We start from the raw sequence: 27,017 nt of genomic DNA on the forward strand, positions 1-27,017 counted from the left end.
TGCCAACTGTGTACGTGATGACAAGAAAGCAAAGCCGCCTCTCTCTGTGCCTCAGTGTTCACATCTGGAAAATGGGGATAATAATAGCAGCTGACTCTCAGGGTTGTCATGAAGACTCAGTAAGATAATCCATGCAAAGTTACAACAGTAAAACTTTGTGTGCATCAGGCACTCCGTGAATTATATCTATTTGTGATTATTATAAAACAACTGGGCCAGGAAATCCACTGTCTTGGTAATGCTTAGATTGAGAGAACAATTTTATCTGCTTAACTGTCTTCTCTCTTCTTTTTTTTTTTCTAAAATTAATTGATTTATGAAATCCCATTGTGCTTGACATTGCTCCTGCCACATTCTCAGAATAGAACCCGCTCAGCACAGGGATTTCATGTAATGAGGCATCTGGGGTGCACATTAGACGCCTAAATTAACCATACATCCAGACACAAAGGCCTCAGAGGAGAGGTTGCAGTACGGGCTGCCTGCTTCTAGGTGAGCCGACATTATGTGCCTGGAAATCTTCCACAAGCACAAACAATGGGGAAGAAAATGAAGGCACACTCAAGTTCACTTTCTGGGCCCTGGCCACATGCCATCCCATAAACCGTCCCTACTCAGGAGCTGCGACAGAGCTGGGGGACAGTCACTCACCCTGAGCACTGAATTGGGTCTCCTGCAGGACGTTGATAATGTCCTCTCTTGGAGGCAAGTTAGGAAATTTCTCTTCCAGGATAGAGAGAATTTCTTCTTGCTTCTCTGAGATCTTCTCGGATTCCATGGTCATCCACTTGAAAAGGATGCTACCTAAAAGGCATGAATGAAAATGGCCTTAAACTTTCCAGCCACTCCAGGAAAATCAATGTTTTCTGGCCTCTTGATCTATACGTCCCCTTCCAATTTCTTGCCTGGATCAGAGGCCTCCACGGAGTAGCATTCAAGAGACCGTTTGTAGAACACACTTCAGATACTATCTGCCCTGCCTCTTTGTTCACCAGGTATTAACCTCCACAACTTAACTGACTATAGTGTACTCTGTGGTACAGCGCTTATGGATAAAGGAAGAAAATGCATAGCTTTTCCCACACAAACATACAAAATGATTTATGTTGTTTTATGATTTCAGAATGGAATTGAATGACCAACTATTTTAAGATATTCAAATTATTTAATATTTCCCTTTAAGAGACCACAGAGAAGACTGTTCCCACTCACCACATTATTGATTTCACACATGAACTTCTTCCTTTTAACAGCCAAATGATTGCAAAGTCCCACTGTCCACAGCAAAGCAATCTGACAAGGTCACCACCAGGAGCCCACTCTCCGACTTCCAGGCATCACACACTACTTTGAAGTCACCACTATCTATTTGTAAGAATTCACAAGCTGGGTCTAAATTACAGACTTTGATTACAAAGTAATTTGCCAATATGAACGACCAACCTCTGACAAACTCCTGGAATTTCTATGCACAATCTCCCCTTCAAAAGGAGGAGTTACCACCTGTCACATCCCCTTGCCCTACCTCCTGATCCCAGGCTAACACGGAGCCATGGGGGAAAGGAAAGTTTTGCTTAATGATGAATGATTAAACTCTGTAAAAATCCCCACACCTATGGATTAATCAAGGTGTCACCAACTCTCTGGCTTTCAGTGTAGCCTTAATGGTAATCATGGGGGAGAGAAGAGAAAGAAAGAGATGAGAATAAAAAAGGAGAAATGATGTAGTGAGTGAGGAAAACCATGGTACGCGATCTCGACATCTATCCTAAAACCTACAGAACTTAGAGATTAGATCTATGCTCACCATTAAACATCTTGAAAAACTCCACACAAGTCATCTGGCCTGTTACCACTGGCCTATTTTAAAACAGAAATAATACTGCTTTCACAGCTTATAAAGTTATACTGGGAATCAATGAATGTAAACATCAAAATAAAAAGTAAATAATGCCTAATATATTTAAAACATTCATTCATTCATTCATTCATTCAACAAAGAACTAGTCAGCACCTACTATGGGCCAGGCGCTGTGCTAGATGCTAGTGATTCAAGACTGAAATAGAGATAGTCGTGCGCCGTGAAGCTCAGAGTAGTTTAGGGGCTACAGACAAATAAACACAGACGATTTCATTATTAGGGGTATAAGAAATAGCACTGGGGAAATACACAGCACTCTAGATGTAGGCCAGAATTTAGGAGTCAAAAAAAGTTTTGTAGAGAGAGTTAACCTTAGCTGAGACTGGAAGGGTATCTTAAGGTGAAGGCAAAGTACGCAGATCCCGGGTCAGGTAGACCATGTGCAAAGACATTGAGGTGGGAGAGGCCCTGGCCACCTCAAGGAACGGAGAGCAATTATTTAGAACCAGGTAGTATGGTTTCAGAAAAAAATGTTGGAAAATTTGGTTGGAGAGGTGGACAGGGGCAAGGTCATGAAGGGCCTTACAAGCCATCTTAGTTTGTGTTTTATATTCTAAAGGAAATAGAGAGACATTAAAGAGTTTGAAGCCATGAGCAGCTCCTGGCTGACTCAGTCAGTGGAGTGTGCGACTCTTCATCTTGGAGTCATGAGTTTGAGCCCCATGTTGGGCCCAGAATTTACTTTAAAAAAAAAAGAGAGCTTTAAGTAGCAAGAGATAACATGCTCACATTTATGTTTTATAAGAATCCCTCCAGCTACCATGCAGAGAATGAATTAGACAGGGCATATCAGGAGAATTAGAAAACCGTTTTTTGGTTTTTTGTTTTTAATTTTTTAAAAGACTTTATTTGAGAGAGAGAGAGCACGAGTGGGGGAGGGGGAGAGGCAGAGGTAGAAGCAGACTCCCTGCTGAACAGGGATCCCGATGTGGGACTCGATCCCAGGACCCTGGGATCATGACCTGAGCCGAAGGCAGACGCTTAACTGACGGAGCCACCCAGGCGCCCTAGAAAGTGGTTTTAGATGAGAATTAAGCAAGGAGCAGTCAGCATGAGGAGAAGTGAATGGATTTGAGACAAATTATCATTTAAAGGGCAGAGAGTAGCCAGCTGGATTCTGAGTATACCCTTCAGTCTGACAATTACTGACATAGAATCCAAAACATAAAGTTGGTTTTTCCACTCTTTGTTAAGGCAATGGTGAATCTGAATTTCAAAAAAGACCCTCATCTGCTTCTGGCTCTGATAAACTACCTGTACCAAGAACAAGGAGAAAAGCTGGATTTAAAAAAAATAATCTGTGATGGTGTCAGATAGTTACCCAGGTGACTATCTTAAAAGTTAAGATCCTGTCTAGGCTGTCTTTAGTGAGGAGGACCCCTGCGGAATCGTGAATCCTAAACCACAAGATGGCAAAGAGACAAAAGCAGCCGATGCACCAGCTGAGAATTCGTCCCCTCCCGAGGCTGAGCAGGGTGGGGCTGAGTAAATGCCAAGTTACCATCTCTACCATCATCCGGTTTAGTCATCCAACACAAAGAAATGAAGATGAAATTCCAGCAATAAGAAATGAACAAAAGATTGGAGCTGAAGGCCTTAAGTGCTTGCTTTTGCCCATTGACCAGATAAATAGAACTATCTGCATTATCTATGCAGCATGGGGTTTTTATTATTTTTACCTAAAGACTTCTCTTTTTGGTAATGACAAATGTATTTCTTTTAAAAAAAAATACCCTGTTTTTTCTCAATACACCTTTAAAGGTTTTCAAATTGTTTCATATCTGGTCAAGTTGAGATTTTTAAGAACCTCATTTTTAATTTGTAATAAAAAGTTTACAACTTGATTTTTTCAAAAAAATCAACAAATGGCAAGCATCTGTTAATAAAGGTCTTAAAAAAAAAAAAAAAAGATCCTGGAGAGAAGGTAAGTGCAAAAAGTGAAGTCCACATTTGGTGTGGTTTCTCCTCTCTAGGTATTTGCTAATTCCTAAGTTGTAGCCAATGAGATAAGAAGGTTCACAGATCTAATAATCATTTCACAGGAATAGTGAGACAAAAATTAAAGTTTAGGGATCTCTACAGAAAAGGAGTCTTGGTTAAAAAACCCAGGCTTTCAGAGGAGGCCCCTGGAGAGTTATACCCTGGGATAGAGGTTGGAGAACTATGGTCTGCAGGTAAATCTGGCCCACTGCCAGATGTTATAAATAAAGTTTTATTGAAATACAACCACACTTACTAATATTGTTTATGGATATTTTTGTGTTATAATGATAGGGTGAGTAGTTGCAACAGAGACCTGTAGGCCTGCAAAGTAAATAGTAAAATTGTAAAGCAAAGTAAATAGGCCTGCAATAGTAAAATATTTATTATCTGACCACATACAGATAAAGTTTGCTGACCTCCGCCATAGCAGAAGGATGAAGCAAAAATAGATTAGTGTTCATGATGACTGAAATCCTGATTCGAATCAGATCAAACACAAAATAGATTACGTTTGTCTGATACCCTTCTAACTGCCTCTGAGGTGCAAAAGTAAATACTCTCTAGAGCAAAAGAATCTCATCAACCATAGACAGTATATTATTCAGCAATCAATAAAAAATTACCAGACATTAAAAAAATATGATCTAATGACTGAAAACTCCAGAGGGGGTAAAAAAACTCATGAGAAAAAGAATGGAAATGGAAGTAGAGGGGATTAAAAAAAAAGTAGCTGGAGAATTAAGATAGAGTTAGAATCTATAAATAGAATATTCAAAAGAAATTTTTAAACTGTAAATTTCATAATTGAATTTAAGATACAAAAATGTGCTTAACAACAGATTAGATGAGGAGAAGATTAGTAAATTGGAAAATATATCAGAAGAAAATATCCATACTAAGCTATCCATACTGAAGTATGGAGAGAAAAAAAAGGAGGAAAAATATAGAGAGGAAAATAAGGGACCCCGAGAACATTGAGAAAAGGTCTGACATACATACAGTGGGAGTTTCCCTTGGAGAAGAAAGAAAATGGGATTGAAATTATATTTGAAAAGGCAATGGTCAATCACCTTTCAAAATTAATGAAAGCTATCACTCTACCATTCATGTTAAACTATGAACCCAAAGCAAGATAAATGCAAAGAAAAAGACCTCTAGACACATGACACTAAAACTGCTAAAAATTACAGAGAATAAAAATCTTCAAAGTGCGGATATAAGATAAACGCCAATCTAAAATTCTATACTGAGTGAACACATAAAAAATGAAGGCAAAATGAAGACATTTCCACAGAAATAAACTGAAACTGTTTGTCAAGAGAAAACTCACACTAAAAGCAATAGTAAAACAGAAGAAAACTACTATAGATGGAAGCAAAGAAATGCAGGAAGGAAAGAAAAACACTGGAGAATGTGAATATGTGGGTAAGAATAAATCAACATTCATTGTATAAAACAATCACAATATCTTTTTTAAAAAAATTTTTTTATGTATTTTAGGGGGGAGGGGCAGAGGCAGAGAGAGAGAGAGAATCTCGAGCAGACTACACTGAGAACAGAGCCGACGAGGGGCTTGATTTCACGAACCTGAGATCATGACCTGAGCTGAAACCAAGAGTCAGAGTCTTAACCAGCTGAGCCACACAAGCACCCCAACAATGGCAATATCTTATGGAGTTTTAAATATATGTGTGATTAAAATACATTCCAGGGCGCCTCGGTGGCTCAGTTGTTAAGCGTCTGCCTTCAGCTTAGGTCATGATCCCAGGGTCCTGGGATCGAGCCCCGCATCGGGCTCCTTGCTCCGCGGGAAGCCTGCTTCTCCCTTTCCCACTCCCCCTGCTTGTGTTCCTGCTCTCGCTATCTCTGTCTCTGTCAAATAAATAAATAAAATCTTTAAAAAAATAAATTAATTAAATAAAATACATTCCAATAGTAACAAATTGCAGAAGGGACCAGGCAAATTGTTCCAAGTTTCTCGGATTGTCAGAGAAGTGATTAAAATATCAATTTGATTGTATGTTATAATCTTGTGTTGTAACTAATAAAATAATTTTTAAAAATAATTCATATCTCACAAGCTAATGAGGGGAATTGTAGTAGTAAAAATATTTTAGTATAATAGTAGTAAAGAAATGAGGAAATGGAGGCAATGTGAGACATATTGAAAACAAACAGCAAAATGACAAATTGAAACCCAAATGTAAGAGCAATTGCATCAAATGTGGAGACAATTAGTGTTTAGTGGGTACATCGTTCAGTGCTACACGATGAAGAACTTCTAGAGATTGAATGCACAACAATACGAAGATACTTAACATTACAAAACTGTACACTTAAAAATAGTTAAGATGGTAAATTTAATGTTATGTCTCTTTGCCAATGTAAAAAAGACAAAGTACTTAAATTAAAAGAGAAAAATTATCAAAGTGAATTGTAAAAGCCATAATAGCAATATACTGTTTGTAAGAAAAAGCCTTAGATACAAGGATTGTGAAAGGCTGAAAGTAAAAGGTAGAAAAAGGTGTAACGTTCGTATAACATACTAATGTCAGACGAAGTAGACTATAAGGCAGAGAATTACTTGACATTAAGCATTTTCTTTAAACTATTAAAGGGTTAACTCTCAGGAAGATACGTCAATCCCAAATTTACATGTGCTAAATAACACAGCTTCATCTGCAAAGCAAAAACTGACAAAACTGGATAAAGAAAGAGATAAATGCACAGTCACAGTGCGAAATTTTAGGACATCCTTCTCAGCAGCTCTAAGAACCAGTAGGAGGAAAATCTGTAAAGATGTAGAATATTTGGGGGGGTGTCTGTATGGTGCAGTCAGTTAAGCACCCCACTAGGTTTCGGCTCAGGTCAGAACGATCCTGCCACCGCTCCAAGCTCAGCGCAGAGTCGGCTTGAGTTTCTCTCTCCCTCTGCCCTGCCCCTCCAACTCTCTCTCTAAAATAAATAAATCTTAAAAAAAAAAAAAAAGATCTAGAATATTTGAGCAACATGAGTCACAAACAACCTAACTGGCATATGTTGAACACTGTCATCAACAATGGTGGACCTATATTTTCTTATCTAGCACAAATAAGCATTAACCCAACTGACCATCTGTTGAGACATAAATCAAGTCTTTTTTTTTTTTTAAACACAACTCTATATTTATATATTAGATACAGGCATGGGGTGGGGCAGGGGCATCAGGCTCTCCTTGTGTCCCCACCTCCACTTCTGTTCATTCGCACACAGAGGCAGCCATGGATGTTAGATGTGGCAGCTTTTGGGGAGAATCAAGTCTTAACAAATTTCAAAAGCTTGCAATCACAGAGTCATATTCTACGGCCACCATGATCATAGTCTGAAAATCAGTAATAGAACAAAACTAGAAAATTCCCTAATATTTGGAAATTAAACAATACACTTCTTACTCGTGGTAAAAGCAGAAATTGCAACATAATGAGAATATATTTTAATTAAATGATAATGAAAATATGACATTTAAACTTGTGGAGCACTATTGGAGCTATGCTCTGAGGAAATAGATCTTTAAAAGCATCAGATGTTAAAAAAAACAGCAAATTCAACTAAAAAATGTAGAAGGAAGGATATAATAACAATATAAATATATAACACAAATTTATATATAATACATAATATATAATATAAATTTTATAATTTATATAAAAATGTAAATAGTTCTTCTGAAAACTGCTTAAGAAAAAAAGAGAAGAGTGAGAGAAGGCGTAACTTACCAAAATGGGGAATGAAACGGTGACATACTACAGATTCTATTGATACTAAGAGATAAGAATAAACTGTAATAGATTATAAAATTATTTTGAAAATACTTCTGAATAATACTTCTGAAAAAAACTGAACTTGCCAAAATTGGCAGGAAAGAAATTTAAAATCTGGATGGCTCAGTCAGGAGAGCATGTAACTCTTGATCTCAGGGTCGTGAGTTTGAGACTCACATTGGGAGTTGAATTTATTTAATAAAAAAATAAATTTAAAAAATGAATCCATTAAACTTAATATGCATAGTTTCAAACTTTTAAGAGATACACGAATTTTTACACAAATTCTTTCAAAGAATAGAGAGAACAGTTCCCAACTTATTTTCTGAAACTAGCATAATCTTTTTTTAATTTTTTTTTTGTTTTTTTAAGACTCTATTTATTTATTTGAGAGAGCGAGACAGAGATAGTGAGAGAGCACCAGCAGAGAGGAGAGGGATTAGCAGACTTCCCGCTGAGCAGGACCCTGGGATCACAACCCGAGCCAAAGGCAGATGCTTAACCGACTGAGCCACCTAGGCGCCCCAAAAGACAGTTTTTATATCTTCTTTTCCTTTCCTTACACCTTCTTGCCTTGTTGCTCTGCCCAGGGTTCACAGTGCAGTGTTGAATAGAAATAGTAATAGCAGGCAGGCAACTCTGTGTCATTCCTAATTTGAGGCGGAAGGCTTTCAATACTTCACAGTTCAATACAAGGTTTGCTTTCTTTATTTGGTTTTCATAAATGCCCTTCAGCAAATTAAGGAAGTTGTGTTCTATTTCCACTTGCCTGAGATTTCAATCTTGGATTTTATGAAGTAGTTTTACTACTTGACATCTCCTGAGGTGATCATATGATTTTTTTCTTCTATTAATATGGTGAATTATATTGATTGATTTTTAAATGTTAGTTTGTCTTTGAATTCCTAAGAAACCCCTACTTGGTGACTATATAATAATGTATAATATAATGCTAATTTGATTTGGGACTAGTCTTAAAAGGCTTTTTTTGCTATGTTTATGAAAGAGACTTGCCTTTAATTCTTTTTTTCTTGCGATGTCCCTATTGGGTACCGGTACCAAGATTATGCTAGGTTCAGGATGCTCCCTCTCCCTCTGCCTGCCCCTCCCCGTGCCTGTGCGCTCTCTGACAAATAAATAAATAAAATCTTCAAAAAAAAATAAATAAAAAACCTGTCTTTTCTCATAGATGATATGTTTGTGTATATAAAAACTCAAAAGAACCTATAAATGAGGGGCGCCTGGGTGGCTCAGTCGGTTAAGCATCTGCCTTCAGCTCGGGTCATGATCTCAGAGTCCTGGGATCGAGCCCTGCATCGGGCTCCCTGCTCTGTGGGGGGTCTGCTTCTCCCTCTCCCTCTGTGCCCTCTCTCTCTCTCATTCACTCTTTCTCAAATAAAATCTTTTTTTTTTTTTTAAGAACCTATAAATGAGCTTAACATAGTGAGTAAATTTAGCAAGGGTTCTTGATAAGTTTAATAATAATACAAAATCTGTATTTCTATAAACAATCACAATTAGAAAATTGAATTTAAAAATTAAAAAAAAAAAACCTGTAATAGCATCAAAATGTAAGATCCTTAGGAATAAATTTCACAAAAATGTGCCTGGCTTATAGTCAAACCAAGAATCCAGTTTCTTTGATTTGGGGATCTTAATTTTAAAATACATAAAATAGAAAAGGAGTATTCAGAAATTAATCTAACAGACACTGCACTAAACAGTCTTACAGAATAATTCAATGAAAGAGACTTCCAACACTGATTTATGATTGTGACTTGACAATTCGAAAGATGATGATGTACTGATGTAAGTGGGAAAAAATAACTCAGAAACATGCTCACCACACTCCCAGCTGTTTTTACTGCAAAAGAATGGCTATGGCCCAAATTTTCCACTTCACATTAAAGACTCATTTAGCTATATACTTAAATATCAATATCAGGATATAAAGCAGCCAAAGTCACCTCTTGGCAAAAGCAAACCTGTATTTGGAGTCAGAGTTGATTTAACTTCCAGCAAATTCTGCAGAACTACAAAAATATTTAAATCCATACACATGTACCCAACAGCGTCCAGGCTATCCACGAGCCAGGAGGGATTAACAAGAAGCAACAAAGAAAGCAATTATAATAAAACTGTAACAAACATTTCATTCCATTAGAAAAAAATCAACCACAATGTTCTTTGTTCAATAGAATGGCAAAGTGAAGGACCTCTTGCCAAAAGCAATTGTAGTACATTAATATTAAACATGATCTAATGAAGTCAGAAGTTGTTTGGGGAAAACATTCAACACAGTAAAGGCATATTCTGCATGATAAATTCTTAGCAGAAAAGAAGGGATTTAAACCTCTTTCCTTGTTTCACTTGGGAATGATTTTTTTTTTCATACTGAAACAAAAAATAAATAAATAAAAGAATAATGGGCGGGGTGGTGGGGGGAAGGAGAAGGAAGGAGAAAAAAAGATGGAAAATACAACAGCTCACATTTTTGCCTGAAAAGGGATAAAAAAAAGCATATTACTCAAGTGCTTAATAATCTTATAAATTTAAAACGTCTGAATTTAATAATAAGGCTTATCTTGGCATGGCATAAGAACTCTGAGGTTGAGAAATTGTTCTGATTTTATATCTAGCAAAAAATTAAATAAATAAATAATAAGTAATCTCTTTCCTTTACCCCCAACACAGAGCTTCCCTCTTCCCCAGCAAAACAGGATGGATGAAATTCCCTTTGGACTTTGTAACCTTTTCGGGAGACAGATGATTCACTGGGAGAGGATGATTCCCTCTTTGGGCAGGAGAGAAAAAAAAAAAAAAGAAAAAAATCTGGCACCACTCCTTTCCCATTTGACCTCCTTAAAAGGATCTTTTTTGAAGCTGTTAATCCAGGCTACTAAAATAGCAAGCAATGATTCTTTATTAAAGTTCAAACGCAGCTGCCCATAGAAAGGAGAGCATGTGTTTCTTAAGAACCTAGGGCAGAGGTTTTCTACGTCCTAAGCATGAACAATTGCCATTATTTGTTTCCCTATTCATATTGTGGCTCTGTGAAGGCCTTATACAAATAAATGTGACAGGCCTTTCGGGGGGAAGTGTGGTCTTAATGGAAACCCGACTGGTAATCAGCAGCTGCAATCTCCTCATTGCCAGTTAGTTTCCAGAAACATACGCACACACACGCGCGTGCACACAAATACACATGCGCACCTGCACACAAATCCCAAATGTGATGATTCAGCAATTTAATGGACCTTAAATTTGGCAATCATCCTCCAGTGCACACCTCTGGGGAAATTAAAGAACACAGGTTGAGGATTCTGGCGGGTTCATAATCGTTTGCTTTTGGCAAAAACTCAGGGCAAAACTAAACACCAACTTTAGGCCACTCTGTCGAGGGTGACTTTTAAATAGGTGCAGGTTGCAGCTTGTCTGAAAATGGTAACAAAAGGATCGCAGAAGCAGAGAGTAGGACGGGAAAAAAAAAAAAGAAGAGCAGGAAGAGATGAAAAGGAGAAGCAGAAGAGGAGAAAGAAAGTAAAGAAAAAAGAACCAGGACAGCGAAAACAGACGTGCGGGAGAGGAGAGAAATAAAAAGACATTTCCAAAAATCAGGGTCGTTTACCATCCCGTCTGAATGAACACATTCTCTTCTTAGACAAATAACTTCGTAGACAAATAATTAGAAAGTAATCTATGGAAGTAAGTCTGTGTCTTTCCAGATGAACGTGATGCTAATGATCTGGATCTTGAAATTTCCGAGTTTGAAGTATGTCTTATTAAAAGACCACAGCAAGACCTAGCTTTTGTAAGACGTATTAATTGAAGGAAATGCAAATTATGTCGACTTCATTAAATCTGCTGCACAGTCTGAACACACATTGGCCATGAGTGAGTCACCTGTTGACATTTACCCAGAGGGCACAGGGACAAGGGAAATTATTAGAGAAAAACAGCAGGTTATTTCTACCCTGGCAACACCATGCCTACTTCTAATTGGTATATAAATGATCTTTTAACAACATCCATAATACCCAGGTTCTACCTCAATATTTGAATTTGATCTTCTCCCACAAGACAAACACTGTGATAGGTATCTACAGTTTTCAGTATAAGACTACAAAAGATTCTAATATGATTGAATTTAAAGATTTATTTCCTGTACTCAGTGAAAAATAGCAACGTGTAGAGAAAAGAAATTTAGAACAGAAAAATCAGGTTACTAGACCAACAGTGAAGTTGATTAAAACAACACCCCTGCACTGATGGACTGGGGACTGGGAAGTATCTGACACATTACGCTCAGTTCCTGTACAAACTTATTACATGGGTTGGAGAAGGACTATGACATTATTAGGGGTATTATCCAGAAGACTGATGCAAGGGAAAACTACTTAGATTTTTTTTAAATGAGGAACTGGTGGTCTATGTATTTGTTTTAGTAATGATATAAATACGACAGTTAATTTGCTTTCTATTTTTTTCCAGTGGCTCCAGGAGCCTCATATGCCACATTTTGGACTGAATACTCTTTTTACTCCTTCGATATTTTTATTCTTTCTTGATTTTATTCCTTTCTTGACACATTTTTGTTTTTCCTGACTCTGACTTTTCTTCCCCTGTTTTATTATATTTGCATGCATTTTTGTAAACCACGTCAAATACTCTATGCGAGAAGGAAGGACACAAATAATAAACAGATAAATGATAGATGATTGACTTATGCAAATAGATACTCATTTATTTATTTAAAGATTGTATTTATTTATTTAGGGAGAGAGCATGTGTGCACGGAGGGGAGGGGCAGAGAGAGAGAGAGAGAGATAGAAAGAATCTCAAGCAGACTCCACACGGAGCACAGAGCCCATCACGGGGTTCGATCTCACAATCCCAAGATCATGACCCCAGCTGAAATCAAGAGTCGGATGCTCAACCAACTGAGCCACTCAGGTGCCCCAATACTATATTTAATATAAATGCAGATTTCTAGTAACAATGAGAGTATAACTATATGATTCCATTTATATAATATGCAAAACAGGCAAAACCAATCCATGGTATTAAGGGGTACTTACAGGGTAGTAAAACTATAAAGGAAAGCAAGAAAGTGTGTGCCATAAAAATCAAACTGGTTACCTTTAGTTACGGAGAAACTGAGTAGGTCTTCTCGTTCTATTTCTTTACCTGGGTAATTGTTAAAAGGATGTTCCTTTTGTGATAATTCACTGAGCTTTGCATTAATGTTTTGTCTTCTTTTCTGTATGTGTATTATACTCCATGAAAGGCTTAAAATTATATATATAGGGGCACCTGGGTGGTTCAGTCGGTTAAATATCTGCCTTCGGCCCAGGTCATGATCCTGGAGTCCCAGGATCGAGCCCCACGTTGGGCTCCCTGCTCAGCAGGGAGTCTGCTTCTCCCTCTCCCCCTCCGCCTCCCCCTCCTCGTGCTCTCTCTCACTTGAGCTCTTTCTCTCTCTCTCTCAAATAAATAAATAAAATCTTTTTAAAAATTATATATACAATTATATATGTGTGTATATATATACACAACAAAAAGATGAAAATAAAAACAAAGACTTGCAAAATAACAGAACAAATTCTACTACGATTTCTAAAAGCTAAAAAAATAGGGGCGCCTGGGTGGCTCAGTCGTTAAGCGTCTGCCTTCAGCTCAGGTCATGATCCCAGGGTCCTGGGATCAAGCCCCGCATCGGGCTCCTTCCTCAGGGGGAAGCCTGCTTCTCCCTCTCCCACTCCCCCTGCTTGTGTTCCCTCTCTCACTGTCTCTCTCTCTGTCAAATAAATAAAATCTTTAAAAATAAAAAAAAAAGCTAAAAAAAAAAATAAGAAGAGGGTTTATTATTGCAAAGCACAATGTCCGAATTCTGGACATTAAGAATGTTGGAGGGATGGGCAGGAATGAAATGGATAATCTCATTTCACAGAACTAACTAAATCAATACAGTCATAAAAATAGAAAGTATATACACAATCATGCATAATCCATTTTATGACTGTATTTATTGAGGGTCTCCTATGTGGCAGGCACTGTTCCAGGCACCAGAGACACATCAATGGAGCAGTGAACAAAACAGAGAAGGTCTGCTTTCTCCTGAAGCTTGCATTCTGGAGTGAAGGAGCAAAAGGGAGGAAGAAAGTCGTGACAGGCAGAAAAATAAGTAGATAGAAATACAAATTCCAGAAGGAAGGGACAGCTTATGTAGATCCTCAAGAGCGGAAAGAGTTTGGCCTATCTGAAAGACTGAAGGGCCCCTGACCCTGGAACACTCGAAGGGAAAGGATAGGGCGGAATCCATGACATGATGTCAGGGCAGGCAGGGGAGAAGTCATATTGTGGATTGGGGGCTTGGGGAGGGTGCTTGGATTTTGAGTGTGATGGATTTTAAGCAGGAGATTAACACAACTGGTTTACACTTTTAAAAGGCCATTCTGACTACTTCATAAACGATAGATTTTATGGAGGGAAGAGGGCAACACTCAAGGCGGCCATTGCTTTAGTGGAAGAGAGACAGAATGGCAGCTTCAACAGCATCGCTGCTGGTGATCACAGGAAAGAGGATGGATTCAAGTTACGTTGTAGATGGAGAGTCAGCAGGGCGGGCTGACGGATCAATGTGGGAGGAAAGAAAATTGAAAGAATCAACGATCTTAGACTGTGGCTGGAGTAAAGGGTAGTGACTGGCAGTGTCTTCTACAGACCTGGGGAAGCTGAGACAAAGCAGGTTTGGAGGTAGAGGGGACTACAGGGGTCCATTCCAGCCACGGTAAGGTGGTGGGTTAGTTAGACATGCATGTGAGATGTCAGCAACTGAGCCATGCGGGCACCCCAATTTAGGAACTTTTAAAAACTGGCCTGCTGCCCTTCTTAACTCTGAACAATGAGTTTCCTCTTTAAAGTCAAACTTCTTAGGACGCCTGGGTGGCTCGGTCAGTTAGGCGTCTGCCTTCGGCTCAGGTCATGATCCCAGGGTCCTGGGATCGAGTCCTGCCTCAGGCTCTTTGGTCAACGGGGAGCCTCCTTCTCCCTCTGCCTGCCACCCACCCCCCCCACAGCTTGTGCTCTCTCTCTGACAAGTAAATAAATAAAACCTTAAAAATAAAGTCAAACTTCTTGGATCCCCATCCTTTAGTTCCTTCTTGGCACAACTGCTCAGTGATGTTCCATGGCCTCTCCACAAATGTATGCACACATAGGCATGCACACATGCATACTTTGGCTAAGGGTCTCCAGAGCCTTCTTTCCACTATAGTAGGCCACCTTCCAGGCTTAGTGACTCTGGACTCTCTCTCTCATGACAGTATCTATATTTGCAGTCTTTGCACATAGAGGCACTTCATCTTCTTACATCCCAATGTCCAGGTAGCAATGAAGCGACGTCCCTACTCTGCCAGGTTCCTATTGGATGCCCTTCAAGCCCAACCTTAAGAAAAACCTCCAATGATAAGAAAAACCAAGGCCCTTTACCGTACCTCGGATTCTTGGTAGCTCTGCTAACGAAAACCAACATCACTCATAAAAGGGTCTGCCTCCCTTCTAACTCCCAAATCTGAATATCATCATCATTATCATCACTGACAGCAAAATCATACCTTTGTACTGATGTATCACAGTTTGATCTGATTTAACTATTTACAGAAAAACAGGATGATGAGCGATTGGTGGACTACCTTTTTTCCCTGTTAAATAAAACATGTATTTTTTGAACAATAAACCAAGCTTCTTAGTTTGCAAGAAACTTAAACAAAATACTCTCTAGCGTTTGCCTGAGCTGCACATTTGCGTTGTCAAACAACTTCCCTCTTGGCTGGGATCCCCAATTACCTTTATTTTCCTTCTGCTCTGTCACAGAGATAAATGATCGTATTTACTTGGTTTGGTTGAGGGCACAGTTTCCCACAGAGCGTTTTTATAGATGTCCATTGCCAGAAAAAATTTAAAACAGGTTTACTGGGGCCATTAGCTCTAAAATATTTGCAGGAACTACATAACTTTTGGACATTTTCCTCTCCACATTGTGAAAGAGACAGGAAGTGAAGGAAAGCATCCTCAAAAGACTGGTGTCAACATTCTCTTGGTCATCTCCTTCCTTTTTAAAAAAATTGTCTGTTAATCACTGTTTTTCATTTTCTTGGGCTAAATACTTCTGAGAAAAATCTATGTCTATCATGTTCAAGATGGATTACTGAAAGAAAGAAAGAAAAAAAAAAAGCTTTATACAACACCCAAAGCTGTCCTATGTGAGACAATACTGAATTTTTGTGATAATTTTGTGCCACCAAAGTCAACTAACAAGGTTAGGAAGCCAGGTTAGAAAGCCCTTTTGGAAGTGGTGTGGGCTCCACGGACGGAGATGAAAAATATTCAAAGGGTAATCGATGACGATGTGCTGGGAACACAGGGCTGAGTTAGGATGGGAAATGTTACAAGATAGGGGCTAACAAGTGACAAGGTAAAAGACCCAACATCAAATTACCAACATGAAAGGTGTTTATTTTGCCATCCAAGCAGTAGTCCACAAACCAAGCATATATAAGTATTAGGTGCTATTTCAATATGAGGACGTGGATTCTGGCCCTGAGTCGCACTGCTGTGGGGCAAGAATCACCTCCGGAAGCTGCTGGCTGGCCAGAGGAGCCCACAGAGGTGGTGGGCTCCCCAACAGAGGTGCAGTAGTTCCATTTAAAACTCCTGTCTAGTGAAACAGCAAAGATCCTTCATGCCTATTTTTAAATGCACATTTTTAATATGTAGTATAATGCTACTCTTTAACAAACTCTTTACTCCCTGCTTCTCTGATGAAGCTTCCCGTGGTCTTTAAAGGGGTTGTTAACCCAAGAATGGATCACACTCATTCTGCATGAGCAAGTCGAGAAACACTCCATTAAGCCTTCCAGTATTTAATAGAAAGAGCCATCTCTCACCTCTGAGGAGATGAGCCAGCTGCTCGGTGATGAGCTCAGGAGCCTCCTGGAGAATCTCTTTCACCACAAGGGAAGAGGAAGACTCTCGAAACTCAAGGCCGCCATCGCTCTGCTCCACCGGATTAATGACTTTGACAACCGCTGATTCTAAGGTTTTGTCCTCACTGTAAAGAAAATGGAAGAGAGGAAGACAAAGAGATATGGCTTATTTTCTTACTTTCTGGAAGTATTTAATCTCCACTCCCGCACAAATGACTTCCTCTCAACAGCTAAAAATCTGAGTAAGCTCACACGATGCAGAAGAGAGGACCCTTATTCTATGTGCCTTCATACTCCATTTCAGTGAATTCACTCCCCAAGGGTCTTAGTAGGTGGCCCCTCACACCTTAGCACTTCTAGCTCTTGTTTTGCTATGGAAAATAATAATAATAATAATAACAATAATTAATAATAGCTAATATTTACTAAGGTTCTGCTACAGGCCAGACACTATTATCAGGCCAGACAGAATATCACCACGTCTTAGACTATAAAATGACCCTACGGAATGGGTTCTAGTAAAACTCCCATTTTAAAAATGGGGAAACGGAGGCACAAAGAGGTTAAGAAATTTGTCCAAGGTCACAAAGCTTGCAAGCAGACTAGCTTGTGTTTAAACTCTGATAATCTGGTTCCAGAACTTGCACCTGCACTCTCAGGGCTGGAGAAAAGCTACTACGGGCTGATTTACTTCCACTGTCATCCTTTACACGTGAGATAAGTTGGCTTTATCAAAGGCAGAAAGAAAGATGTGAATAAGACTGACGTTGGTCTTTCCGTCTGCCAGAAACAAATGAGTGGCAAAGAAGGAAATAAAGATCTCAATTTCTTTTTGGAAAGCATTCTGTTTCACAAACAGTCCTAAACCTGGAGTTCACAGCATCAGTCCCAACACCAGCTTAAGTTCTTCAGTTTATTTGGGAACAAAACTCTTCCAAAGATCCTGACTGACACACACGTTTCGTAGCTCACTCCTCTGGCTTCTTGCATTACTTGCATTAGTTGGTTTGAAAAAGTTAACACATAAATTTAGTCAAGCAGGTGATCATCCTGAGCACTGATAATTGAAGTCAGTCAAATAAACTCCCAGTAACTCTCAGTCAGTTGAACAACAACTGATTAATAAATATTCAAAAGAATTTGTTTCAAACGGCATGGGGATAAAAACAGCCCCACACAAGCAGACTGTTTTCAAAACTCTTTATAATGAATGAACTGCATGATTGGAATTACCATGTATTTATACTTAAATATGCTTCCTAAAAAGGGTTAAATAAAAAATTAGATAACTGTACAAGTTTTTCGTTCATGTGTACTTATATCAGTACCCACTGGTTAATGTCCTAAACCATTAGCAAATTGGCAAAGTGTGCAAAAAACCTATTGTCTCAAACTAGAGGTGTTTCACTGGTGACTCTTCATTCGGTAGCACCACGGAGCTTATCGAAAGAGCATTTGTGTTGGGTTGGATAAGTCCCTGAAGGCAGACAATTTGTCTCATTTCTCTTTATGTACATTTAGATTCTTGCACCAGTTAGCAACTCCTGAGTACTTACTGAAGGAGGCAGAAGACCCAAGTTTAATCCAAACTACTCTAGTAACTGCATGAGGTACCTTGGATAAGTCATTTGCAACAGTGGGGTTCAGATTTCTTGTCCATAAAATAACGAATTCGAGCTCCATGAACTTTAAAAATCCATCCTGCTCTTATAGTATCAAATGCTATGAATGAATGAGCCAATGATCAGATGACTTCCATAGGTGATCCATATGATTTTTCATTTCACCACTGAGATATTTTTCTTAAAAACCTTTCCGTTTTATTTAGTGTTTAATTTCAGTTTTCATTACATATTTACAGCATCAATACATAGGACTGTTGTGTTGCTATAATACACTGTTTGAAATGGTTCAAAATTGGGGCGCCTGGGTGGCTCAGCCGTTAAGCGTCTGCCTTCGGCTCAGGTCATGATCCCAGGGTCCTGGGATCGAGCCCCACATCGGGCTCCCTGCTCTGCGGGGAGCCTGCTTCTCCCTCTCCCACTCCCCCTGCTTGTGTTCCCTCTCTAGCTGCCTCTCTCTCTCTCTCTCTGTCAAATAAATAAATAAAATATTTAAAAAAAAAAAAAAAAGAAATGGTTCAAAATTACAATCTTGGTCACTGCTACAAAAACTTTCCACTCAAAGATGTCATATTTGAAATGCAAAAGTCAAAAGGGAGGACTGGGATAGCCCACATTTTGCCATAAGAGAAGAAAAAATATTCTTTTTCCTCTGATGTCGTCTGCCTTTAATGCAATTCCCAAAGTCATAAAAATCCTGAATGAGGTGATACTGTCCCCACAAGAGCCTTGGTTCAAGGATCAAACCTCCCTCCAGAGCCTTACCTGGCCAGCACGTTGCTGCCAACAAGTGTTATAGATAACTTCCCTTCATCATTGAGCTGATGCAGATTAATTTCATCTCGGAATATGTGGAATGATTCAGAGATATTTAGCTCTTCTAAAATAAACCTTGTCTCGGTGAAGTAACTGAATTCAGTTCTTGGTATGTTCAGCACTGGCAAACAGAGAACCCCAGGTGGACTGACCTGCGAAGAAGAGAGTTGACTGATTCACCGTTAGCAGCAGGAGGAAAGAGCACAACTCCATTTGCTTCAAGCCTGAGGGCAATGGTAAATGGAACAAAAGTCTTTTGGCTTCACTCACCCACATGACATGCAGAATCATCTCTTCCTGAACCCAATTAGCAGAGCATTAGCTACAGGTAAATGGCCCCTAATATTTTTTAACCTCTTGTTACTCTTTTATATCTTATTTCAACCCCTCCACAATTTAAACACACACACACACACACACACATATTCTCCTTTTCAGGGGAAACAAATTCATATGTCCTTATGAAATTGGCAGACAATTAGAATGATCGCAGTAGGGCAGATGAGGACTGTGGTGACACAGAAGGGCATATATGTCCCATCTACATGGGATGCCTGCCATTCGTCAGGCTAATCCTGAATACAATTGTGCAATAATCATTAGAAGTTTATGTATGGCAAGTTATTTTTCTTAATTAATTGAGATCAAACTCCTGAATCTGAAACTTGAGTCAAGTGCATGTGGCCTGAGAATATTGTGGGGCAGGACCTATTTTGAGGTTAGGATCAGAACTAGGTTCTAGCCCCAGCCTCAGCTGTGTGACTTGGAGAAAGCCGTTTTCCTTTTGGAAACCCAGTTTAACCCATCTGTAGAATGGGGCTTACCTACCAGAGTGAAAAGTATTTAAATGGAGTCATACATGGCAAGTTGCAAAGCTCTACATTGTTAATACTCTCAGAGAAAGTCACCACGTTCTCGGGGAAAAAAAATTCAAATGGAGATGCAGACCTTTGCTCAGGGGCAGGGCCTGGTAAACTAAAAGGAATGCCCAGAAATAGGACAAATTCTAGTATGTGACCCTTCAGTAATTCCGTATTTGTTCCCATGCTGAGTGAAGAGCCATTTTATCCATCACAACTACTTTCCCATTCCTTGGGTCTCATGTTATTTTCATTCAAGACACTGCAGTAGGTGGTGGTGGTGGTATTTATAATTTCCTTAAGAGTCCATGCCACTGTTGGTCTAAAAACCAGTCTGGTTCAGTTAACTCTATGTTCTCGGAACAAGCAACATTTTTTTTTCTAGGAGTCAAAGAGTCCAGTTAATAGGATTAAGCGTTTAATATGCATTGTCTTGACATAGGCACATTTATCTCCTTATGCCAATTAATCTCCCTTGTAAAGTTCACAAATTTTATATAAAGTCCGTATGTAGAGATCAGAATATTTTACCTGGCATTTTTGTCAGCTGTTGTCCTAAGCCATTCTTGCCACCCACAGCTCATTCTGGAAGACTGGGTTTCATGTGAATTTAAATTACTCTAGATCAGCTATGTATACTCTCAGAGGCAAGGATCCAAACAAAATTGGAATAAAACAAATCAGACTCCGGAAAATTAAAAATTCTGTGAAATTGGAAATAGCACTAAGACACTCATACTGTGCTTTTTTAGACTTGGAGGTGACGCATTATCATGGGCTGATGGATTTTATGAAATTGAAATTTTAAAACAATTTATTAAAAGGTCTTTTCCACCTCTGTAGGGATGTTATAGATTTCACAGAGTGCAAAGATTCTCACTCAAGGGAGATTATCACAAACTGAGAATGACCCTTGTCAGGGTTAAAAGGCAAGAACAGAATATAGATGTGACATGTAATACCTCTGTTACTGAAAACTCCAGCCAATATGCTCTGTATTTCTGTAACGTTCATGCACACATTTTTCTATTCCCAACAGTAAAACTAACCAACAAGGATGATAAAGGAAAACAAGAAATTCTGACCTACTTTTGTTAGTTCTCTGAATTCCCATAAAAGTAAACAACTATCATATATTTTTTAAAAAAAATTATTTGAAAGCATTGATCTTAATGAAATAATGTTTCATGAAGAAAGAAATAACTAGACAATGCCTAACATATAGTAGGTGACCAATAAATATTTGTTGTTTAATGGATTATAACACATTATTCTCTGCAACAATAAACCAGAACATGAAAATTTAAGTGAATGGTTTCCTCACTTTTCCAGAAAATGTTTGTTCTTATGAGTTCCATCATAATTCAAATACAAAAAATATAATCTTCTTTCCCCTCACCTTGTCTAGAAAGTAAGCATATGTGAAGGCAGAAATGAGAGAATCCAAGTCACACGATTTATGTCCAATAACCACATGGACCTTTTCCAAGCGTTTGCTTCGATTCTGAAACAAATTCAAACAAAGCATCACAATTTAGCGCACAATAGATCAAGATAAAAAGGACATTTTTTAATCTTTTTTTCAAAACTATTCCTTAGCTATATTCACACACAATTGCAGAAATTCATAAATTTATCATGAAGTTTTATACGAGGACACAAAATTGCAGAACATGTTTAACATTCAGAAATGCTAAAATTCTAGTGCATCGTCAGGAACAGAAAATTGTGGGTTCACAACTTCGGGAGGTTCCCCAGGTAACATCTGCAAGTGACCTCCACATGCAGAGGACAGGGAGAGACCAAAGAAAGAGGCAGACCCCTCCAGATGGGTAGGTGGTAGTTTAATAAATAAGGAAGCCTACTTACAAGGCTTATCTTGGGTGCCCGCAAGATAGGTAGATCTTCACACCCACCTGCCAGAAGCTTAAAAACTTATACAGGGGCCTTCACTGGGCTCAGTCATGTGTGGTCGCAACATCACATTACTCTCTCAAAGCTGTGTCCTTGGAACAGCTCCCACTGTGGGAACGGTGGACAAAGTGCATATCCAAGGACAGGGTAGAGGACGAGGAGCCTCCAATTGTCCGGGTCTAGCTCATGAGTCAGCCATTAGTCATGTCCTCTAGATGACATTTTCCAACAAAAATGTGGTCTTATTAAGATTATTATAGTCTAACTTGGTATGAATTGTGTCCCCGAGTCATGATTTTTTAGTAAAAGATTATTTTGGTTGAAAGGGAAGATCCATAGTGTAGTGGTCCTCCTTTATCTGCAGGGGATACATTCCAAGACCCCTGGTGGATGCCCAAAGCCGCTGATAATACTGAACCCTATATAAACTCTGTTTTTTCCTATACATACATACCTATGTCAAGTTTATAAGCTAGGCTAGTAAGAGATTAACGACAATAACTAATAATAAAATAGAACAATTATAGCAATATACTGTAATCAAAGTTATGTGAATGTGGTCTCTCTCTCTCTCAAAATATCTTATTATACTGTACTCACCCTTCTTGTGATGATATGAGATGATAAAATGCCTAGGTGATGAGATGAAGTGAGGGGAATGACGCAGGCACGGTGACATAGCATTAGGCTATTACTGACCTTCTGACAATGTCAGAGGAGGATCATCTGCTTCCAGACCGCAGCTGACTGTGGGTAATGGAAACCATGGATAAGGGAGAACTACTATAGTCTATGTCATGTCCTTAGATAAGATGTTCTTTTTAAGATTTTATTAATTTATTTTGAGAGAGAGAGAGCATGCCTGAGTCAGGGGAGGAGCAGAGGAAGAGGGAGAGAGAGAATCTCAAGCAGACTCCGTGCTAAGCAGGGAGCCTAACGCGGGGCTCGATCCCATGACCCTGAGATCCATGACCTGAGCTAAAATCAAGAGTCAGACCAACCAACTGAGCCACTCAGGTGCCCCTAAGATGTTCTTAATTTGAGAGACGGAGTGACTTTTTTCATATGTCCTTGGCTTGCAACACACGATTTGGTAATGATTTATTTTTTCCCGCCACATTCTGGGTGACAGGTTATGTTCTCCCTGCATTATATTCTATAGTTTAGCAAATGAAAGTGGTAACATTTTTTCCTCCCCCCAGGAAAGGGATATGATTAGTATTATTGCTCTAAAAATACAAATCAGTTGCTATTAAAAAGTGTACATAGTCACGTCTCTGGAAGAGAAGAGATACTGTTTTCTTTCCTGGTTAACTCAATAGTTACTTAAAATTACTTTATAGAAGGCTGAACTCCTTGTGAAATACTGGGTTGGAAATGCCAAAGAAGGGCCTGCTTCTAGAAAGTTCCACAGCAAAGCTGTCCAATAATGATAATTGTAATCTAAATTAACTTCTTTATAGTACATATGTGTAGTTCCCCACTTCGCACCCTTTGTTTTAACTTCTCTTTTTAGGACTGACTAGAAAGCCTACTCAATTGCAGTATTGCTCAAAGAGGCTATATAAAAAATATATAAAAAATTGCACTGTTCATTACTATTCCAAAAAAGCCACTTACTTTTTTTTCTACCGAACAAAGACAAAGTATTATTTAGTAACCTACTAGGTATTTTACAAATGAATCTATGAAGTTGTTATTAGTATGGAACTACTGATGTCAGGGTCAGAAACAAGTTTTTAAACCAGGCTGTGGCCCAAGAAACTATTATAATAAAGTAAATCTTGAAAGAGTTTAAAGAGTCTATCAATACAGAGAGTGAGAGCAGGATCAATATTGCAGATGAGTCATCTAATATGTGTTATGGCTAAATTAAAATAAACATGTATTTTTTCAAATATATTGAGATACTGATCTTTAGTCAACCAACATGACTTGAAAGTATGATATAAACTCTCTGAATGTAAGTACAACTCACTCTCCTTCATCATCACCAGCTTTAACTCCCCTTCCTTCCTCTTCCAGCTTCCTTCACTTAACTTCATAAATTTATAGCTGACTCACTTGTACCCGTGGGGGTTCTAGTCTAGGCCCAGTTCTCATCTGAAAGCTGGACTGCTTCCCCTGTGCAAGACTGTCAGATATTCTAGAGGTACCTAAAGAAATTTAGGTAAATGGAATTGTACTCCATTACAACACAAACAAATGCATTAGGAAATCTTATTACTGTAGAAAGCTGTTCTTCCGAGAAGCTCAAAGGTCTAAGTAGACATTACCTCATTTCTCCTCTCAGAACTTGTAAGGCAGACAGTAAGAAGATTAACAATACTTTTTACAGGTCAGTGGAGTCTGTGATGGGGCCAGGATCATTCCCAGACCCCATGACCCAGTACAGGGAGCCCTTTCCTGTGCCCTGCACCAGCCATTCCACAATGCCATAATGACTTCAGCATCTACAACATGAGTGAGCACGGGCGTTGAGGGAGAAAAGAGAATGTTAAATATGCATTCTAAATACAGCAAGGCTTCAGACATTTATAGCATCAGAATTACCCCAAAGCTGACCTATCTGCTTTCTTATCTGAGTTTGACAATTCGTAAGCACAGCTGTTGGTTCAATAATCAACTTTCATGAAAGACACGGGGGAAATAAGATTTGTGTGTCAATTCATTTCCAAGTCTAAGCCAATTATTACTTAAAAAAAAAAGAAAGAAGCTAACTAAGATTGTGAACCCAAAGCATGGTGGACCAATTCTCTCTTCCAAGACTGTGATTTATTCATTCTTGTCCAGTTAAAGAGAAAAAAAGTATGTATCATCTTACCGGTCAGACTATAGAAGATCCCGGTACAAAATCTTGAGGGTTCTCTGTGGTGCTGCATGCCTCCCTCCTCAGGCTCTCCCGCGTCTCATCTGACTCCCTTCTTCCCACATGTCAATGTCCCTCCTACTCGTGGCCTCTTTGAGGCATTTGCTCCTGTCTGCTGTCGGCAGTCAGTGCCCCAGGACCCAGGCTCCAACTCCATCTTTCCCCCACCACCCACCTCCACCAAAATGTGCCATGCTGGTGCCCACGTTATGAGGGACTGATCTGCTTCTCCGTAAACAATTCCACACTTTCATTTTAAAGAGACCTCCCAGGGATTATGCCACAGTCCAAAAAGATGACCAGAAATTTCAAGTTGGCTGAAAATGTTGGACCAGACAAAAGAGACATCACAACCAGAGGTAACTTTGGTGCCTGCCAATGAGCCTTAAGAGTGAGGGGCTCAGGGGCACCTGGGTGGCTCAGTCGGTTGGGCTCCCGGCTCCTGATTTTGGCTCAGGTCATGATCTCAGGGTCCTGGGATCAAGCCCCGCATTGGGCTCTGTGCTCAGCATGGAGTCTGCTTGGTATTCTCTCTGTTCCCTCTGCCTCTCCCCCTGCTCCTGCTCTCTATCTCTCTCTAAAATAAATAAAATCTTAAAAAAAAAAAAAAAAAGAGTAATAGGCTCAGCCTCAAAAAGTCTCGGATATTTGTAAGTGCCTGAACCTTACCAAAAAACACTAAGATATAATTAAAGTGTAGCAAAAGTTAGATATTATCACAACCATGTTCCAAAAGACTTCTGCCTGCTTCTAGGAATAAAACATGAAATTAGTTATGCAAACTCAAACATAGGTGAGCTCAAGGAATGTATAGGATTTGGCTTTTCAAATTGGGGTCAACAACCAGAGAACGCAGGCTCCACTTTCAAGCTTCCTACCACAAATGATCTTGGCAGTGTGAACAGACCAAGCACAGGGGTCAAATCCTGGCAATAAAGTCTGGGGACTGATTTCAGGTGTGTCCAAGGATGGTAACGGGGGTCTTTACGATGCCTGGTCTACTCTGGCAGTGGTCCCATCTACAGGGGCAGCAGTGAACCTGGTTCCTGGAACTGAGCAGGGACTCTTGACCACAGTGACACTCTCTGGATCTGTGCCTCTCCTAGCGGGTCTGTGGACCCCTTCCTATTTCACATCTCCACATATTCACAGACTCGAAGATGTCCAATCTTAGTAACTATGTCCCTCGATACAGTTCAAATTAGGGTCTGAATTATTCACAAGCAGACAAATTATGCCCAAATAAAAGTGACAGCTTTATCAATTCAATTAATTATTGTCATTCAACTAATAAAAATCTATTTGTGCTATCCAGCAGTAAACCAAACAGATCCCAGCCCTCGTGGTTCTCGCATTTGAGTGCAAGGAGATATGACGAACCAAATAATTAGATAATAAGTTGAGGGGTAGCGTTCACTGGGATGAGGATCATTTGAGAAGGTAACATTTGAGAAAGACCTGAGGTGAAGAAGTGGGACCTAAGGATATCTCAGGCCAGGGGAATAGCCAGGGCAAAGGCCCTGAGGTGAGATTACATCCAGCTTGTCCAACAAATATTTATTGCCTAGTGTATACATTTTCTAAATGTGACCTTGTAAACTCTTAGCCAGGAGTGAATGGATCTGGCAAGTAAGTACCCACTCCCTATTATTGACACAAGCACAGCAAGCATTAAGCAATCTCAGGAGACAGAAGATTCATCACTAATGTCACAAGCCCAACACAGAATGGAATCCTGATAATGGGTAGAAATAGGTACTATACTGCTTTGTCATCTATACTTCCAAATAGATGGGCAGAATCTCTCCTTAATCAATGTATAAAAGAAAATATATCGAATATGCCAGTATTCCAGATCACAATTTTGATATGCTTTCAAAGTGTAATCCCATACGACACGCAAATGAGACTTCTTAATGAAGTTTACTCATCTCTTTTAAAAAGCCAGCAAAATGCCTACACATTCAGATGCAACTGCCCATTAAAAGAAATTGCACTTGTCAGGCAAAAGCACTTTCAAATACACCCACAGAAAACAGAATCGATCGGAAAAAGGGCTTCCAGGGTCCTGCTAGAGGCCTCAGCCCCTCCATCAATTTTTTCATAACCGTATCCTCAGAGAAACAAAGCTGCTCCAACCTATAACTTGAACATTTAAAGTCCCATAATTAAAAGTTTGGGGCACAGAGGGAGAGAATGCTGGAGGGAATAAAGGACATGGCATCTACTGAAGTTAAAAACAAAA

The 27,017-nt window shown here is 39.2% G+C and overlaps 1 protein-coding gene across 3 annotated transcripts in view; it reads right to left on the reverse strand.

The window, feature by feature from the left end:
- The window catches only part of PRUNE2 (prune homolog 2 with BCH domain), a 255,648-nt gene that overhangs the window by 183,955 nt on the left and 44,676 nt on the right, over positions 1 to 27,017 (reverse strand). For all 3 annotated transcript variants that reach the window (XM_032427669.1, XM_032427667.1, XM_032427668.1), the window contains exons 2-5: positions 21,389 to 21,493; positions 19,079 to 19,281; positions 16,653 to 16,816; positions 652 to 804 (exon numbers count right to left, since the gene is read on the reverse strand). In XM_032427669.1, coding sequence (XP_032283560.1) covers positions 652 to 804; positions 16,653 to 16,816; positions 19,079 to 19,281; positions 21,389 to 21,493 — 625 coding nt within the window. The remainder of the gene's footprint in view (positions 1 to 651; positions 805 to 16,652; positions 16,817 to 19,078; positions 19,282 to 21,388; positions 21,494 to 27,017) is intronic.

This window comes from Phoca vitulina, unplaced genomic scaffold (genome assembly GCF_004348235.1).
Source record: "Phoca vitulina isolate PV1807 unplaced genomic scaffold, GSC_HSeal_1.0 scaffold37, whole genome shotgun sequence".
Taxonomy (NCBI): domain Eukaryota; kingdom Metazoa; phylum Chordata; class Mammalia; order Carnivora; family Phocidae; genus Phoca; species Phoca vitulina.